Here is a 14667-nt window from a genome sequence, read left to right on the forward strand (position 1 = left end):
GACACCGTGGGGACATGGGCACATGGGAATGGGGAATGTCCACGGTTGTGTGTGTCCTCTCCTGCACCGAGCCGGGACATCATGGGGACACCGTGGGGACACCATGGGGACAGGGGATGGTCACAGGGACCGGGAATGGCCACCAGGAATGGGGAAATGTCCACGGCCGTGCGTGTGCACTCCTGCAGCAAGCTGGGACAGCATGGGGACACCAGGGTGGCCATGGGGACATCGGGAGTGGCAGTGGGGAATGGGAGCGGCCGTGGGAACCAGGAGGGGTCACAAGGACCAGGAATGGCCGCGGGGAATGGGGATGGGGAAGGGCCAAGGGGAATGGGGAAGGGCCACGGGCGACGTCGGCACAGGAAGAGGAGCGTCCGCAGGGAATGCGAACAATCCTCGGAACGAGGACGCGGCACAGCCCGGCCTCCATCGGCAACATCCACACCCCAAGAGCGTCCTGAATTCCCCTTCCCATTCCTCTTCCCATTCCCATCCCAATTCCCATCCCCATTCCCATCCCACCCCATTCTTATTCTGATTCCCAACCCATCCCAATTCCCATTTCCATTCCCAACTCCCAATTCCCAATCCCCAACTTCCAATTCCCAATTCCCAATTCCCAATTCCCAATCCCCAACTCCCAATTCCCAATCCCCAACTCCCAATCCCCAACTCCCAACTCCCAATTCCCAATTCCCAATTCCCATCCCCATCCCATCCCAATCTCCAATCCCCAATTTCCATTCCCAAATCTCAATCCCCCCAATCCCTAATTCCCAATCTCCAATCCCAATTCCCAATTCCCAATTTCCCATTCCTAATCCCATCCATGGATCCCATCCCAATTCGTAATTTGCAATTCACAATTGGCAATTCCCAATCCACAATCCCCATCCCATGGATCCCATCCGATCCCATTGATCCCATCCCCATCCCCAATCCCCAATCCCCAATCTCCAATCCCAATTCCCAATTCCCAATTCCCATTCAGACCCCATTCCCATCCCCATTTCCAATCCCAATTCCCAATTCCCAATTCCCATTTCCCATTCCCAATTCCCAATTCCCAATTTCCCATTCCCAATCCCATCCATGGATCCCATCCCAATTTGTAATTTGCAATTCACAATTGGCAATTCCCAGTTCCCAATCCCCAATCCCCAATTCCCAATTCCCAATCCCCAATCCCCAAATCCCAAATCCCAAATCCCAAATCCCCAATTCCCGTTGAATTCCCATTGAATTCCCGTTGAATTCCCATTTTCTCCCATCCCTTTCGCGATGGCCTCCACCATGGCCAGCCCCATGTGGATGGAGCACGCCGCGTGGTCGTCCCGGAATCCCCAATTCCCAATTCCCAAATCCCAATTCCTAAATCCCCAAATCCTAAATCCCAAATCCCAAATCCCAAATCCCAAAATCCCCAATCCCCAAATCCCCAATCCCCAATCCCCAATCCCCAAATCCCAAATCCCAAATCCCAAATCCCTTACGCGATGGCGTCCACCATGGCCAGCCCCATGCGGATGGAGCACGCCGCGTGGTCCTCCCGGAAATCCCAATTCCCAATCCCAAATTCCCAATCCCCAATCCCCAATTCCCATTTCTCATTCCCAATCACATCCATGGATCCCTTCCAAATTCGTAATTTGCAATTCACAATTGGCAATTCCCAGTTCCCAGTTCCCAGTTCCCAATCCCCAATCCCCAATCCCAATCCCCAATTCCCATCCTCATCCCAATTCCCATTCCCATTCCCCCCATCCCAATTCCCATTCCCATTCTATCCCAAATCCCATTGCTATCCCATCCCAATTTCCATCCCAATCCCATTCCCAACCCCCAATTCCCAATCCTCAGTTCCCAATTCCCAATTCCCATCCCATTCCCATCCCCATTTCCCATCCCAATTCCCAATCCCCATTTCCCATCCATGGATCCCATCCCAATTCGTAATTCCCAATCCCCAATCCCCAATCCCCAATCCCCAAATCCCAAATCCCAAATCCCAAATCCCAAATCCCAAATCCCAAAATCCCCAATCCCCAAATCCCAAATTCCATTAAATTCCCGTTTCCCTTACGCGATGGCGTCCACCATGGCCAGCCCCATGCGGATGGAGCACGCCGCGTGGTCCTCCCGGAATCCCCAAATCCCAATCCCCAATCCCCAAATCCCCAATCCCCAAATCCCAAATCCCAAATCCCCAACTCCCAAATCCCAAATCCCAAATCCCCAATCCCCAATCCCCAATTCCCAAATCCCAAATCCCGTAGAATTCCCGTTTCCCTTGCGCAATGGCGTCGACCATGGCCAGCCCCATGCGAATGGAGCACGCCGCGTGGTCCTCCCGGAATTCCCAAATCCCAATCCCCAATCCCCAATCCCCAATCCCCAATCCCAAATCCCAAATCCCAAATCCCAATCCCCAATCCCCAATCCCAAATCCCAAATCCCAAATCCCAAATTCCCGTTTCCCTTACGCGATGGCCTCCACCATGGCCAGCCCCATGCGGATGGAGCACGCCGCGTGGTCCTCCCGGAATTCCCAATCCCCAATCCCCCATCCCCAATCCCCAATCCCCAAATCCCAAATCCCAAATCCCAAATCCCAAAATTCCCATTCCATTCCAATTCCCATTGCTATCCCATCCCAATTCCCATTCCCATTCCAATCCCATACCCAATCCCAATCCCCAACTCCCAATTCCCAATTCCCATTTCACATTCCCATTCCCAAATTCCCAATTTCCCATTCCCAATCCCATCCATGGATCCCATCCCAATTCGTAATTCACAATTCACAATTGGCAATTCCCAGTTCCCAATTCCCATTCCTAATCCCCAATCCCAATCCCCAATCCCCAATCCCCAATTCCCATCCCCATTTCCAACCCCATCCCCAATTCCCATCTCATCCCATTCCCATCCCCATTCCCATTTCCAATTTCCCATTTCCCATCCCAATTCCCAATTCCCATCTCATCCCATGGATCCCAAATCCCAAATCCCGTAGAATTCCCATTTCCCTTACGCGATGGCGTCCACCATGGCCAGCCCCATGCGGATGGAGCACGCCGCGTGGTCCTCCCGGAATCCCCAATCCCCAATCCCCAAATCCTAAATCCCAAATCCCAAATCCCCAAATCCCCAAATCCCAAATCCCAAATCCCAAATCCCTTACGCGATGGCCTCCACCATGGCCAGCCCCATGCGGATGGAGCACGCCATGTGGTCCTCCCGGAATCCCAACTCCCAGTCCCCAATCCCCAATCCCCAATCCCCAATTCCCAATCCCCAATTCCCAATTCCCAATTCCCATTTCTCATTCCCAATCCCATCCATGGATCCCTTCCAAATTCGTAATTTGCAATTCACAATTGGCAATTCCCAGTTCCCAGTTCCCAATTCCCAATCCCCAATCCCCAAACCCCCAATCCCCAAATCCCAAATGCCAAATCCCAAATCCCCAATCCCCAAATCCCAAATGCCAAATCCCAAATCCCAAATCCCAAATCCCCAAATCCCAAATCCCAAATCCCAAATCCCGTCGAATTCCCGTTTCCCTTACGCCATGGCGTCCACCATGGCCAGCCCCATGCGGATGGAGCACGCCGCGTGGTCCTCGCGGAATTCCCAATCCCCAATCCCCAATCCCCAATTCCCAATCCCCAAATCCCAAAATCCCCAAATCCCAAATTCCCGTTGAATTCCCATTGAATTCCCGTTGAATTCCCATTTTCTCCCATCCCTTTCGCGATGGCCTCCACCATGGCCAGCCCCATGGGGATGGAGCATGGGGATGGTCCTCCCGGAATCCCCAAATCCCAAATCCCCAATTCCCAATCCCCCAATCCCCAATCCCAAATCCCCAAATCCCAATCCCCAATCCCCAAATCCCAAATCCCCTAATGCCAAATTCCCATTTCCCTTACGCGATGGCGTCGACCATGGCCAGCCCCATGCGGATGGAGCACGCCGCGTGGTCCTCCCGGAATCCCCAATTCCCAATCCCCAAATCCCAAATCCCCAAATCCCAATCCCCCAATCCCCAATCCCCAATCCCAAATCCCAATCCCCAAATCCCAAATCCCAAATGCCAAATGCCAAATGCCAAATTTCCGTTTCTCTTACGCGATGGCGTTGACCATGGCCAGCCCCATGCGGATGAAGCACGCCGCGTGGTCCTCGCGGAATCCCCAATTCCCAATCCCCAAATCCCAAATCCCCAAATCCCAATCCCCCAATCCCCAATCCCAAATCCCAAATCCCAATCCCCAGTCCCCAAATCCCAAATCCCCAAATGCCAAATTCCCGTTTCTCTTACGCGATGGCGTCGACCATGGCCAGCCCCATGCGGATGGAGCACGCCGCGTGGTCCTCGCGGAATTCGGGCAGGCCGCAGATGCAGTAGTAGCAATCCCCCAGGATCTTGATCCGCAGCTGGTGGTGCCTCTGGGCAACGCCGGAATTCCCGGAAAAATAAAAAAAAATTCCCAAAATTGTCCCTGGAATTCCCAGGGGGAAAAAAAAAAATTCCCGAAATCGTCCCCAGAATTCCCGGGAAAAAAAAACCCAAATTCCCAAAATTGTCCCCGGAATTCCCGGGAAAAAAAAAACCCAAATTCCTGAAATCGTCCCCAGAATTCCCGGGAAAAAGAAAACAAATTCCCAAAATTGTCCCCGGAATTCCCGGGAAAAAAAAAAAACAAATTCCCAAAATCGTCCCCGGAATTCCCGGGAAAAAAAACCCCAAATTCCCAAATCGTCGCCGGAATTCCCAGGAAAAAAAAAAACAAATTCCCGAAATCGTCCCCGGAATTCCCAGGAAGAAAAAAACCAAATTCTCGAAATTGTCCCTGGAATTCCCGGGAAAAAAAACAACAAATTCCCGAAATCGTCCCCGGAATTCCTGGGAAAAAAAAAACAAATTCCCAAAATTGTCCCTGGAATTCCCGGGGAAAAGAAAACAAATTCCCAAAATTGTCCCCGGAATTCCCGGGAAAAAAAAACCAAATTCCCAAAATCGTCCCCGGAATTCCTGGGAAAAAAAAACCAAATTCCCGAAATCGTCCCCGGAATTCCCAGGAAGAAAAAAACCAAATTCTCGAAATTGTCCCTGGAATTCCCGGGAAAAAAAACAACAAATTCCCGAAATTGTCCCTGGAATTCCCGGGAAAGAAACAAACTCCGGGCCCACGTTTATTTTGGGGGGGAATTCCGGGGATTTTTCTTTGGGAATTCTGGGAATCTTGTGGGAGGAATTCTGGGGAGTTTTTTGGAAGGAATTCCTGGAATTTTTTTGAAATTTAGGGAATTTTTTTTCTGGGAATTCTGGGGATTTTGGGGAGGAATTCCTGGAATTTTTGGGGAAAATTCTGGGAATTTTTGGGGGGGGAATTCCGGGGATTTTTGTGGGAAATTCCAGGGATTTTGGGGGGAAATTCTGGGGATTTTTTGGGGGAAAATTCTTGGAATTTTTTGGGAGGAATTCCAGGGAATTTTGGGGGGAAATTCCTGGATTTTGGGGAGGAAATTCTGGGGATTTTGTGGGGGGAATTCCAGGAATTTTTTGCGGGGGGAATTCTGGGGATTTTTGGGAGGAATTGCTGGAATTTTGGGGGGGAATTTCCGGGGATTTTTGGGAGGAATTCCTGGAATTTTTGGGGGGAAATTCCAGGGATTTTGGGGGGGGGGAAATTCCAAGAATTTTTGGGGGGGAATTCTGGGGATTTTTGGGAGGAATTCCTGGAATTTTTTTCCAGGAATTCTGGGGGGTTTTGGGAGGAATTTTGGGGATTTTTTGGGGACGAATTCCAGGAATTTTGGGGGGGAAATTCTGGGGGTTTTGGGGGGAATTCCAGGAATTTTTTGGGGGGAATTCCAGGAATTTTTGGGGGGAATTCCGGGAATCTTTTTCTGGGAATTCCGGGGATTTTTGGGAGGAATTCCTGGGATTTTTTTGGGGGGAAATTCTGGGGATTTTTGGGAGGAATTCCTGGAATTTTTTTCCAGGAATTCTGGGGGGTTTTGGGAGGAATTTTGGGGATTTTTTGGGGACGAATTCCAGGAATTTTGGGGGGGAAATTCTGGGGGTTTTGGGGGGAATTCCAGGAATTTTTGGGGGGAATTCCGGGAATCTTTTTCTGGGAATTCCGGGGATTTTTGGGAGGAATTCCTGGGATTTTTTGGGGGGGAAATTCTGGGGATTTTTGGGAGGAATTCCAGGAATTTTTTCCTGGTAATTCTGGGGAATTTTGGGGGGAAAATTCTTGGAATTTTTTGTGTGGAATTCCAGGAATTTTTTTCAGGGGATTCTGGGGATTTTGGGGAGGGATTCTGGGGATTTCTTTGGGAGGAATTCCAGGGAATTTTGGGCCGAAATTCCGGGGATTTTGGGGAGGAAATTCCTGGAATTTTTGGGAGGGAATTCTGGGGATTTTTGGGAGGAATTCCTGGAATTTTGGGGGGGAATTCTGGGGATTTTGGGGAGGAATTCCTGGAATTTGCTTTGGGAATTCTGGGGAGTTTTGGGAGGAATTTTGGGGATTTTTTTGGGAGGAATTCCAGGAATTTTGGGGGGGAAATTCTGGGGGTTTTGGGGGGAATTCCGGGAATCGTTTTCTGGGAATTCTGGGGATTTTTGGAGGAATTCCTGGGATTTTTTGGGGGAATTCTGGGGATTTTTGGGAGGAATTCCAGGAATTTTTTGGGGAAATTCTGGGGATATTGGGGGGGAAATTCTGGGGATTTTTGGGGGGAATTCTGGGGATTTTTTGGGGAAAATTCTTGGAATTTTTTGGGTGGAATTCCAGGAATTTTTTCAGGGGATTCTGGGGATTTTGGGGAGGAATTCAGGGGATTTCTTTGGGAGGAATTCCAGGAATTTTTGGGAGGGAAATTCTGTGAATTTTTGGCAGGAATTGCCTGGATTTTTGGGGGGAATTCTGGGGAATTTTTGGGGGAAAATTCCATGATTTCTTGGGAGGGCCTCCAGGAATTTTTGGGAGGGAAATTCTGGGGATTTTAGGGAGGAATTCTGGGGAATTTTGGGAGGAATTCTGGCGACTTTTTGGGAGGACTTCCAGGAATTTTTGGGGGGGGGATTCTGGGGATTTTGGGGAGGAATTCTGGGGATTTCTTTGGGAGGAATTCCAGGGAATTTTGGGGGGAAATTCTGTGAATTTTTGGGGGGAATTCCAGGAATTTTGGTGGGGGGAATTCCATGAGTTTTTGGGAGGGCTTCCAGGAATTTTTGGGGGAAAATTCCATGATTTCTTGGGAGGGCTTCCAGGAATTTTTGGGGGGGAAATTCTGGGGATTTTAGGGAGGAATTCTGGGGAATTTTGGGAGGAATTCTGGCGATTTTTTAGGAGGACTTCCAGGAATTTTTGGGCGTGGATTCTGGGGATTTTGGGGAGGAATTCTGGGGATTTCTTTGGGAGGAATTCCAGGGAATTTTGGGGGGAAATTCTGTGAGTTTTTCGAAAGAATTGCCTGGATTTTTGGGGGTAATTCCAGGAATTTTTGGGGGAAAATTCCATGATTTCTTGGGAGGGCTTCCAGGAATTTTTGGGTGGGGAATTCTGGGGATTTTAGGGAGGAATTCTGGGGAATTTTGGGAGGAATTCTGGCGATTTATTGGGAGGACTTGCAGGAATTTTTCGGGAGGGAACTCCGGGGGATTTTTGGGAATTCCGTGCGGGCACTCACGGCGGCCAGCTTGTCGAAGCGGGCGAAGAGCTCGTTGAGGAGCTTGACGAGCTCCTGGGCGCTGCAGGACGACGAGAGCTGCGTGAAGCCCACGATGTCGGCGAAGAGGATGCTGCCGACGGGAACGGGGATCAATCCCGGCCCCACACACAGCCCGGAACCCCAAAACATTCCCAGATGTGGGGACGCTCCCTTCCAGCCTCACAAACTCAATCCCAACCTCCCCACGCGCGGTTCCCCCGTAAAAAATATCCTGGGTGTGGCCAAAACGATGCTCTGCCAACTCAATCCCAAGTTCCTCATTTCTGTTTGCTCAAAAAAAATATCCTGGATTTGGGGATACAAAACTCAATCCCAAATTTCCTCATTCTTGTTTTTCCCAAAAAAAATATCCCGGATTTGGTGATACAAACTCAATCCCAAATTTCCTCATTCCTGTTTTCCCACAAAAAAAATATCCTGGATTTGGTGATGCAAAACTCAATCCCAAATTTCCTCATTCCTGGTTTCCCCCACAAAATAATCTGGGATTTGGTGAAAGTGGCACTCGACAAACTCAATCCTGAATTCTTCATTCCCATTTTCCAAAAATAAATAAAAATCCCGGGTGTGGGGTTACAAACTCAATCCCAAATTTCCTCATTCTTGTTTTCCCAAAAAAAATTTGGGATTTGGTGAAAGTGGCACTCGACAAACTCAATCCTCAATTCTACATTCCCATTTTCTAAAAAAAAATAAAAATCCCAGATTTGGGGATACAAACTCAATCCCAAATTTCCTCATTCTTGTTTTTCCCAAAAAAAATATCCCGGATTTGGGGATACAAACTCAATCCCAAATTTCCTCATTCCTGTTTTCCCACAAAAAAAATATCCTGGATTTGGGGATGCAAAACTCAATCCCAAATTTCCTCATTCCTGTTTTCCCAAAAAAAATATCCCGGATTTGGGGATACAAACTCAATCCCAAATTTCCTCATTCCTGTTTTTCCCAAAAAAATTATCCTGGATTTGGGGATACAAAACTCAATCCCAAATTTCCTCATTTCTGTTGTCCCAAAAAAAAATATCCTGGATTTTGGGACACAAAACTCAATCCCAAATTTCCTCATTCCTGGTTTTCCCCACAAAAATAATCTGGGATTTGGTGAAAGTGGCACTCGACAAACTCAATCCTGAATTCTTCATTCCCATTTTCCAAAAACAAATAAAAATCCCGGATTTGGTGATACAAACTCAATCCCAAATTTCCTCATTTCTGTTTGCCCAAAAAAAATATCCTGGATTTGGGGATACAAAACTCAATCCCAAATTTCCTCATTCCTGGTTTCCCCTCAAGAAATAATCTGGGATTTGGTGAAAGTGGCACTCGACAAACTCAATCCTGAATTCTTCATTCCCATTTTCCAAAAACAAATAAAAATCCTGGATTTGGGGATTCAAAACTCAATCCCAAATTTCCTCATTCTTGTTTTTCCCAAAAAAAAAAATTTTGGGAATTCCCACTGGGTTTTTCTGGGAACGTTTTCCACCCTGGAATTTTGGGAATTCCCACTGTTTTTCCTGGCAACATTTTCCATGTGAAATGGGGGAATTTTGGGAATTCCCAGCAATTTTCCGGGAGCATTTCCCACATGGAATGGGAGGGAATTTTGGGAATTCCCATTGTTTTTCCTGGCAGCATTTTCCACACAAAACGGGGAGTTTTGAGAATTCCCAATGGGTTCTCTGGGAACATTTTCCACCCTGGAATTTTGGGAATTCCCACCGTTTTCCCGGAAATGTTTTCTGTGGGGAATGAGGGGATTTTGAGAATTCCCGGTGGTTTTCCAGAGAACTTTTCCTGTGCAAGAATGGGAGGAATTTTGGAAATTCCCAAAGGGTTCTCTGGGAGCATTTTCCACCCTGGAATTTTGGGAATTCCCACTGTTTTTCCTGGCAACATTTTCCACACAGAACGGGGAATTTTGGGAATTCCCACTGGGTTTTCTGGGAACATTTTCCACCCTGGAATTTTGGGAATTCCCAGTGGTTTTTCCAGGAATGTTTTCTTTGTGGAACGGAGAAATTCAAGGAATTCCCAGTGGTTTTCCAGGAACGTTTTCCACACAGAATTGGGGAATTTTGGGAATTCCCAGCAATTTTCTGGGAGCATTTCCCATGTGGAATGGGAGGGAATTTTGGGAATTCCACTGGGTTCTGTGGGAACATTTTCCACCCTGGAATTTTGGGAATTCCCACCGTTTTTCCGGGCAACATTTTCCGCACAGAACGGGGAATTTTGGGAATTCCCACTGGTTTTATGGGAAAGTTTTCCACCTGGAATGGGGAGGAATATTGGGAATCCTCACTGGTTTTCCAGGAATATTTTCCACGTAGCACAGGGGGAATTTCTGGGATTCCTGCCACTTTTCTGGGAATGTTTTCCAGGCACAGAATGGGGGAATTTTGGGAATTCCCACTGGTTTCAAAGGAATTTTGGGGAATTCTCCCTGGTTTTCCTGGAATGTTTTCTGTGCAGAATGGGAGGGTTTTGGGAATTCCCAATGGGTTCTCTGGGAACGTTTTCCACCCTGGAATTTTGGGAATTCCTACCGTTTTTCCGGGCAACATTTTCTGCACAGAACAGGGAATTTTGGGAATTCCCAATGGGTTTTGTGGGAACGTTTTCCACCTGGAATGGTGAGGAATTTTGGGAACTCCAACCAGTTTTCCTGGGAACGTTTTCTGTTTGTGATTTTTTGAATTTCAGGAATTCTCGATGGATTCCAGGAATGTTTTCTGTGCAGATTGGGAGAGTTTTGGGAATTCCTACTGGGTTTCCTGGGAACATTTTCCACCCTGGAATTTTGGGAATTCCCACCGTTTTTCCTGGCAACATTTTCCACACAGAACGGGGAATTCTGGGAATTCCCCACCGGTTTCCTGGGAACGTTTTCCACCTGGAATTTTGGCAATTCCCACTGTTTTTCCGGGAATGTTTTCTGTGGGGAATGAGGGGATTTTGAGAATTCCCGGTGGTTTTCCAGAGAACTTTTCCTGTGCAAGAATGGGAGAGTTTTGGGAATTCCCAAAGGGTTCTGTGGGAACATTTTCCACCCTGGAATTTTGGGAATTCCCATTGTTTTTCCTGGCAACATTTTCCACACAGAACGGGGAATTTTGGGAATTCCCACTGGGTTTTCTGGGAACATTTTCCACCCTGGAATTTTGGGAATTCCCACTGTTTTTCCTGGCAACATTTTCCACGTGAAATGGGGGAATTTTGGGAATTCCCAGCAATTTTCCAGGAGCATTTCCCACATGGAATGGGAGGGAATTTTGGGAATTCCCATTGTTTTTCCTGGCAACATTTTCCACACAAAACGGGGAGTTTTGGGAATTCCCACTGGGTTTCCTGGGAACATTTTCCACCCTGGAATTTTGGGAATTCCCACCCTTTTTCCAGGCAACATTTTCCACACAGAACGGGGAATTTTGGGAATTCCCACTGGGTTTTCTGGGAACGTTTTCCACCCTGGAATTTTGGCAATTCCCACCGTTTTTCCGGGAATGTTTTCTGTGGGGAACGAGGGGATTTTGAGAATTCCGGGCGCTTTTCCAGGAACGTCTGTCTGCATGGAATGGGGGCAATTCCCGGCCTCCCACCGCTTTCCTGGGAACGTTTCCCACGCTGAAATTTTTTGGGAACCCCCACCACGTCTCCGGGAGCATTTTCCACACGGAACGGGAGAATTTTGGGAATTCCCACTGGGTTTTGTGGGAACGTTTTCCACCTGGAATGGGGAGGAATTTTGGGAATTCACGCCGTCTCTCCCGAGAGCATTTTCCGGGAGCAGAAATTCGCAGAACGGGTGAATTTCCGGGATTCCCACCCATCTTCCCGTCGCCGTTTCCCCGCGCAGAAAGGGGCGGGGTGGATTTTTGGGAATTCTGGGGAGATTTTTGGGAATTTTTTCCCGGGAATTTCGTGGGGAGGCTCTTCACCTGACGTTCTCGTGGCGGTACATGTACATGGTGTTGAACTGCTGCAGCTCCTTCTGGCTCGGGTCCTTCTTCATGTCCTTCAGCATCTCGTCCGCCACGTGCTTGGGCAGGATGGACAGCATCAGCCGCTCCTGAAATTCCCACGCGGGAGAAGAAAAAACGTCGGGAATCCCGCGGGAAAAGGTCGGGAATCGCCGGGAAAAATGTTGGGAATCGCAGGGAAAAAATCAGGAATTCGGGGGGGGGAAAAATACGTCGGGAATTACAGGGAAAAATGGCAGGGATTCCGTGGGAAAATGCTGGGAATTACAGGGGAAAAAATCAGGAATTGCAGGGGGAAAAGAAAGGTCAGGAATTCCTGGAGAAAAGATGTCGGGAATTACAGGGAAATATGTCAGGGATTATGGGAGAAAACACATCGGGAATTGCAGGGGAAAAAATCAGGAATTTCAGGGGAAAAAAAAAAGTCAGGAATTCCTGGAGAAAAGATGTTGGGAATTACAGGGAAAATATGTCAGGAATTCAGGGGGGAAAATCAGGAATTTGGGGGGGAAAAATGTTAGGAATTCAGGGGGAAAATGTTGGGAATTCCAATTAAAAAAATGTTGGGAATTACAGGGAAAAAATCAGGAATTATGGGGGGAAAAAAACGTCGGGAATTACAGGGAAAATGGCAGGGATTCCGGGGGAAAATGCTGGGAATTACAGGGGAAAAAATCAGGAATTGCAGGGGGAAAAGAAAGGTCAGGAATTCCTGGAGAAAAGATGTCGGGAATTACAGGGAAATATGTCAGAGATTATGGGAGAAAACACATCGGGAATTGCAGGGGAAAAAATCAGGAATTTCAGGGGAAAAAAAAAAGTCAGGAATTCCTGGAGAAAAGATGTTGGGAATTACAGGGAAAATATGTCAGGAATTCAGGGGGGAAAATCAGGAATTTGGGGGGGAAAAATGTTAGGAATTCAGGGGGAAAATGTTGGGAATTCCAATTAAAAAAATGTTGGGAATTACAGGGAAAAAATCAGGAATTATGGGGGGAAAAAAACGTCGGGAATTACAGGGAAAAATGTCAGGGATTCCGTGGGAAAATGCTGGGAATTACAGGGGAAAAAATCAGAAATTTCAGGGGAAAAAAAAGGTCAGGAATTCCTGGAGAAAAGATGTCGGGAATTACAGGGAAATATGTCAGGGATTATGGGAGAAAACACATCGGGAATTGCAGGGGAAAAAATCAGGAATTTCAGGGGAAAAAAAAAAAGTCAGGAATTCCTGGAGAAAAGATGTTGGGAATTACAGGGAAAATATGTCAGGAATTCAGGGGGGGAAATCAGGAATTTAGGGAGGAAAAATGTCGGGATTCAAGGGGAAAAATGTTGGGAATTCCAATAAAAAATGTTGGGAATTACAGGGAAAAACATCAGGAATTATGGGGGGAAAAAAACGTCGGGAATTACAGGGAAAATGGCAGGGATTCTGGGGGAAAATGCTGGGAATTACAGGGGAAAAAATCAGAAATTTCAGGGGAAAAAAAAAAAAAGTCACCAATTCCTGGAGAAAAGATGTTGGGATTTACAGGGAAAATATGTCAGGAATTCAGGGGGGAAATCAGGAATTTGGGAGGGAAAAATGTCAGGAATTCCATGGGGAAACGTTGGGAATTACAGGGAAAAAATCAGGAATTCCGGGGGGAAAAATGTTAATAATTCAGGGGGAAAATGTTGGGAATTCCAATAAAAAATGTTGGTAATTACAGGGAAAAAATCAGGAATTATGGGGGAAAAAATACTGGGAATTACAGGGAAAACCGTCAGGAATTCTGGGAGAAAACACATCGGGAATTGCAGGGAAAAAATCAGGAATTCTGGGGGAAAAAAAGTCAGGAATTCCTGGAGAAAAGATGTTGGGAATTACAGGGAAGAAATCAGGAATTTGGGGGGGAAAAATGTCAGGAATTCCAGGGGAAAATGTTTGGAATTACAGGGAAAAAACCAGAAATTCCCGGGGGGAAAAAATGTCAGGAATTCCTGGAGAAAAGGTGTTGGGAAATTAAAGGAAAAAATCAGGAATTCAAGGGGAAAAACCATCAGGAATTCCTGGAGAAAAGATGTTGGAAATTCTAGGAAAAAATGTTGGGAATTACAGGGAAAAAACATCAGGAATTGCGGGGGAAAAAAATTCAGGAATTATATGGGAAACCATTGGGAAACGCAGGGAAAAAAATCAGGAATTCCAGGGGGAAAACATCAGGAATTCCTGGAGAAAAGACGTTGGGAATTACAGGGAAAATATGTTGGGAAATTAAAGGAAAAATCAGGAATTCAGGGGGAAAAAATGTTAGGAATTCCTGGAGAAAAGATGTTGGGAAATTAAAGGAAAAAATCAGGAATTCAAAGGGGAAAAACCGTCAGGAATTCCTGGAGAAAAAAATTGTCAGGAATTCTGGGAAAAAAATGTTGGGAATTACAGGGAAAAAATCAGGAATTCTGGGGGAAAAGACATCGGGAATTATAGGGAAAAATATCAGGAATTCTGGGGGAAAAAAAGTCAGGAATTCCTGGAGAAAAGATTCTGGGAATTCCAGGGAAAATATGTCAGGAATTCAGGGGGGAAAATCAGGAATTTGGGGAGGAAAAATGTCAGGAATTCCATGGGGAAACATTGGGAATTACAGGGAAAAAATCAGGAATTCCGGGGGGAAAAATGTTAGGAATTCAGGGGGAAAATGTTGGGAATTCCAATAAAAAATGTTGGTAATTACAGGGAAAAAATCAGGAATTCTGGGGGAAAAAAATATTGGGAATTACAGGGAAAACTGTCAGGAATTCTGGGGGAAAATGGTCGGGAATTACAGGGAAAAAATCAGGAATTCTGGGGAAAAAGTCAGGAATTCCTGGAGAAAAGATGTTGGGAATTACAGGGAAGAAATCAGGAATTTGGGGGGGAAAAATGTCAGGAATTCCAGGG

General features: G+C 46.8%; 1 protein-coding gene across 1 annotated transcript in view; it reads right to left on the reverse strand.

Moving 5' to 3' along the window:
• Window positions 1–14667, reverse strand: part of ADCY3 (adenylate cyclase 3) — a 52581-nt gene that overhangs the window by 19453 nt on the left and 18461 nt on the right. The window contains exons 3-5 of the mRNA XM_058801527.1: window positions 11703–11833; window positions 7717–7828; window positions 4331–4458 (exon numbers count right to left, since the gene is read on the reverse strand). Of these exons, the coding sequence (XP_058657510.1) occupies window positions 4331–4458; window positions 7717–7828; window positions 11703–11833 (371 nt within the window). The remainder of the gene's footprint in view (window positions 1–4330; window positions 4459–7716; window positions 7829–11702; window positions 11834–14667) is intronic.

The sequence above is a fragment of the Ammospiza caudacuta genome, chromosome 3, assembly GCF_027887145.1.
Source record: "Ammospiza caudacuta isolate bAmmCau1 chromosome 3, bAmmCau1.pri, whole genome shotgun sequence".
Lineage (NCBI taxonomy): Eukaryota > Metazoa > Chordata > Aves > Passeriformes > Passerellidae > Ammospiza > Ammospiza caudacuta.